The following is a 2,620-nucleotide window of genomic DNA, read 5'->3' on the forward strand; positions in this document are numbered from 1 at the left end:
TCTTTGTGCACTTCTGAGGAGAGGAAAGGCTCTGTGAGGTAGAAGGGACAGAACTTTTATAGTCCCAGAGCTAGGTTCGAATTCTAGCTCTAAAGGCAGACAAGTTACATAGTATGAGTTGAATGCAGAGTTTGCCTCATCTGTAAAATGGTGACAAAGATTAAGCTTCTTTCTATTCATTCATTCATTCATTCATTCATTCATTCATGAGTAAACTTCCCCCCAACGCGGGACTTGATCTCATGACCTCTCAAGAGTTGCACGCTCCACTGACTGAGCCAGCCAGGAGCCCCAGACTAGGCCTGTTTTGTAGGGGGGTTACGAGTATCACATGAGAAAATCTGGAGAAGGCATTTGGTACGGTTTCTGGCGAGTAGAAGGGGCTTGGTAAGTGCCAGCCAATAGGGCTCTAGTTAATCCTTTCCTGGATTTCTTGGTCACCGCCCCTGCTCCTTGTAACCTTCACCTCAGGCTGGGGCCCTACCTTCAGGGGCCACGCCACCTGGAAGTCCCGACAGGGATCCACTGAGCGTGCCACCTAGAACCTCTCCCTTTCATGCTCTTCCCGACGGATCTACCACCTCCAGTACCCAGGCTTGCCTTAGCTCTGCCTGTCCCAGGCACGCGGATGCTGATACTTCGTCTGCTTCAGTCACCCAGTGACAGGCTTCCAAATATACCAGTTTCTGTTTGACCTTTTGTTTTTGGAAGGCACACGGATAAACAGAGTATGGTGCTCTCCCTTCAGAGCTCTTGGCTTTACCGGAGAGATCTGTGGGCGTATGTATGCGTTTTGCAGGTGCAGGTCTCGTTATGGAGTATATTTCTGTTGTGAAAGCGTCTAATCGCTTATTATCATCACTAATCCCTTCTTTAATGAAATTTGGCATCTTTAGCACATGGAGACGAATTGATCTCTTGCGAGTGTGACCCTATTAACTTTACTTTTGTCTTTTATTAAGGAAAAGACCAAGATTGTTGAGCCCTTGGACTACGAGAATGTTGTCACCCAAAGGAAAACCCAGATTTACAGTGACCCCCTCAGAGACCTGCTTATGTTTCCAATGGAAGATATATCTGTGAGTTCTCAAGCACTTCGTTGTTTTCATTTGTGCGAGAGAGGGCGCGAGTAGGGGAGAGGGGCAGAGGGAGAGAGAGAGAAAGAGAGAGAATCTTAAGCAGGCTCCATGCTCAGCACAGTGCTCAACNGAACAGTGCAGTCGACTGTACCAGAAGATGCCGAGAAAAGAGCCCAAAGTTTGTTTGTCAAAGAGGTAAGACACTCAGAGTCCACAGAGTAATTATTATATTGAAACAATATCCTTCCCTTACTGTAAACGGGAACTAAAATTACTGTGACTTGGTGGATCTCCATACCGAGTCTAGACACACAACATGGGTTCTCAGCTTTTCTCTTTTGGACTTGAGCGCCCTCTGCGCTTGGAGTCACAGTGTTCCAAAGGCTGTACGAATTGGGATTTACTGCTGCCAGTCGGTTTAGGGGAGACCATGTTAATCCCCACAGGAAAATCACAGCGTCAACATTTTCCGAATTTTTTTTAAAACCTGTCAGCGTACAAGCAGACCCGACGAGCCTGGCTGTATGTGAGCGTCTGTCATGTTTCAAATGAAAGATTCCTGTTTTCTTTCAGTGCATTAAAACCTACAGCACAGATTGGCATGTGGTAAATTATAAGTACGAGGACTTCTCCGGGGACTTCCGAATGTTGCCATGGTAAGTGTGGAATTCACTGGAACCCTTCAGGAGGAGAGGTCCTCAGCGGTTTACCTTTTTTCAAACCGTTTAGGAAGATTCTCACAATTATAATTGATCATAAAGCAAAGTCTTAGGCAACTCGCGTGTTTGGTCAATGCCCTTTGGATAATTGAATGTGTTTTTACTTTGCTCACTGACATTCTTTCAACATGTGACAGTTTGCTTTTTGGTTTCGATGCATCTGTACGGACCAGTGGTGTCAGTGAAAATGCGAGAAGGTACTTGGCTTGGTTCAGTGACCCCAGACATTCTCTTTTTCTTAAAGTTTACTTATTTATTTTGAGAGAGAGAGAGAGAGAGAGAGCGAGCGAGTGTGTGCATGAGGGCGTGCAAGCAGGGGAGGGGCAGAGAGAGATAGAGANGCCCCCAAAGTGTCTCGCTCTCAGTTGAGTTGACTGAGTGCCTGGAGCCTACTGACCCAGGGGTCATTTCCATCCAGTCTTCCTTGTTAGAGTTCAACTCTTCCTTCTGCCACTTACTAGCAGGATGACCTTGGGCCAGTCACTCAGTCTCTTTGAACCTCCCTGTTGTCCCTTTCCTCATCTATGCTACTACTGACCTCATAGTCTGTCTATCCTGTGGGAAATGTTTTCAAGAAATAAGCTGTCATGTCGTCTGTTGGGGTCTTCAAAACACTTTCCTAGAGGAGAAAACAGCACCCAAAATGTCTTTTAACATTGAATCCCAAGATAGACAACCAGTCCAAGTTTATACAGCAGACAGAGGGAAGAGCCAGGATTGCACTGTGTTTGTCCTGGGGGAAGATCAGGTTCTGACACACCATCTTTGACAACTCTGTCCTCCCTGACGAAGTACGGGGCCCCAATGGTAGCTGTGCTGCTG

At 46.5% G+C, this 2,620-nt stretch overlaps 1 protein-coding gene across 1 annotated transcript in view; it reads left to right on the forward strand.

Annotated features, from left to right (window-relative positions):
- The first annotated feature begins 730 nt into the window (after window positions 1-730).
- The window catches only part of DOCK11 (dedicator of cytokinesis 11), a 147,138-nt gene continuing 145,248 nt past the window's right edge, over window positions 731-2,620 (forward strand). The window contains exons 1-4 of the mRNA XM_077771917.1: window positions 731-784; window positions 963-1,101; window positions 1,201-1,274; window positions 1,653-1,735. Coding sequence (XP_077628043.1) covers window positions 731-784; window positions 963-1,101; window positions 1,201-1,274; window positions 1,653-1,735 — 350 coding nt within the window. The remainder of the gene's footprint in view (window positions 785-962; window positions 1,102-1,200; window positions 1,275-1,652; window positions 1,736-2,620) is intronic.

Source organism: Crocuta crocuta, unplaced genomic scaffold, assembly GCF_008692635.1.
Source record: "Crocuta crocuta isolate KB4526 unplaced genomic scaffold, BGI_CrCroc_1.0 scaffold1269, whole genome shotgun sequence".
Taxonomy (NCBI): Eukaryota; Metazoa; Chordata; class Mammalia; order Carnivora; family Hyaenidae; genus Crocuta; species Crocuta crocuta.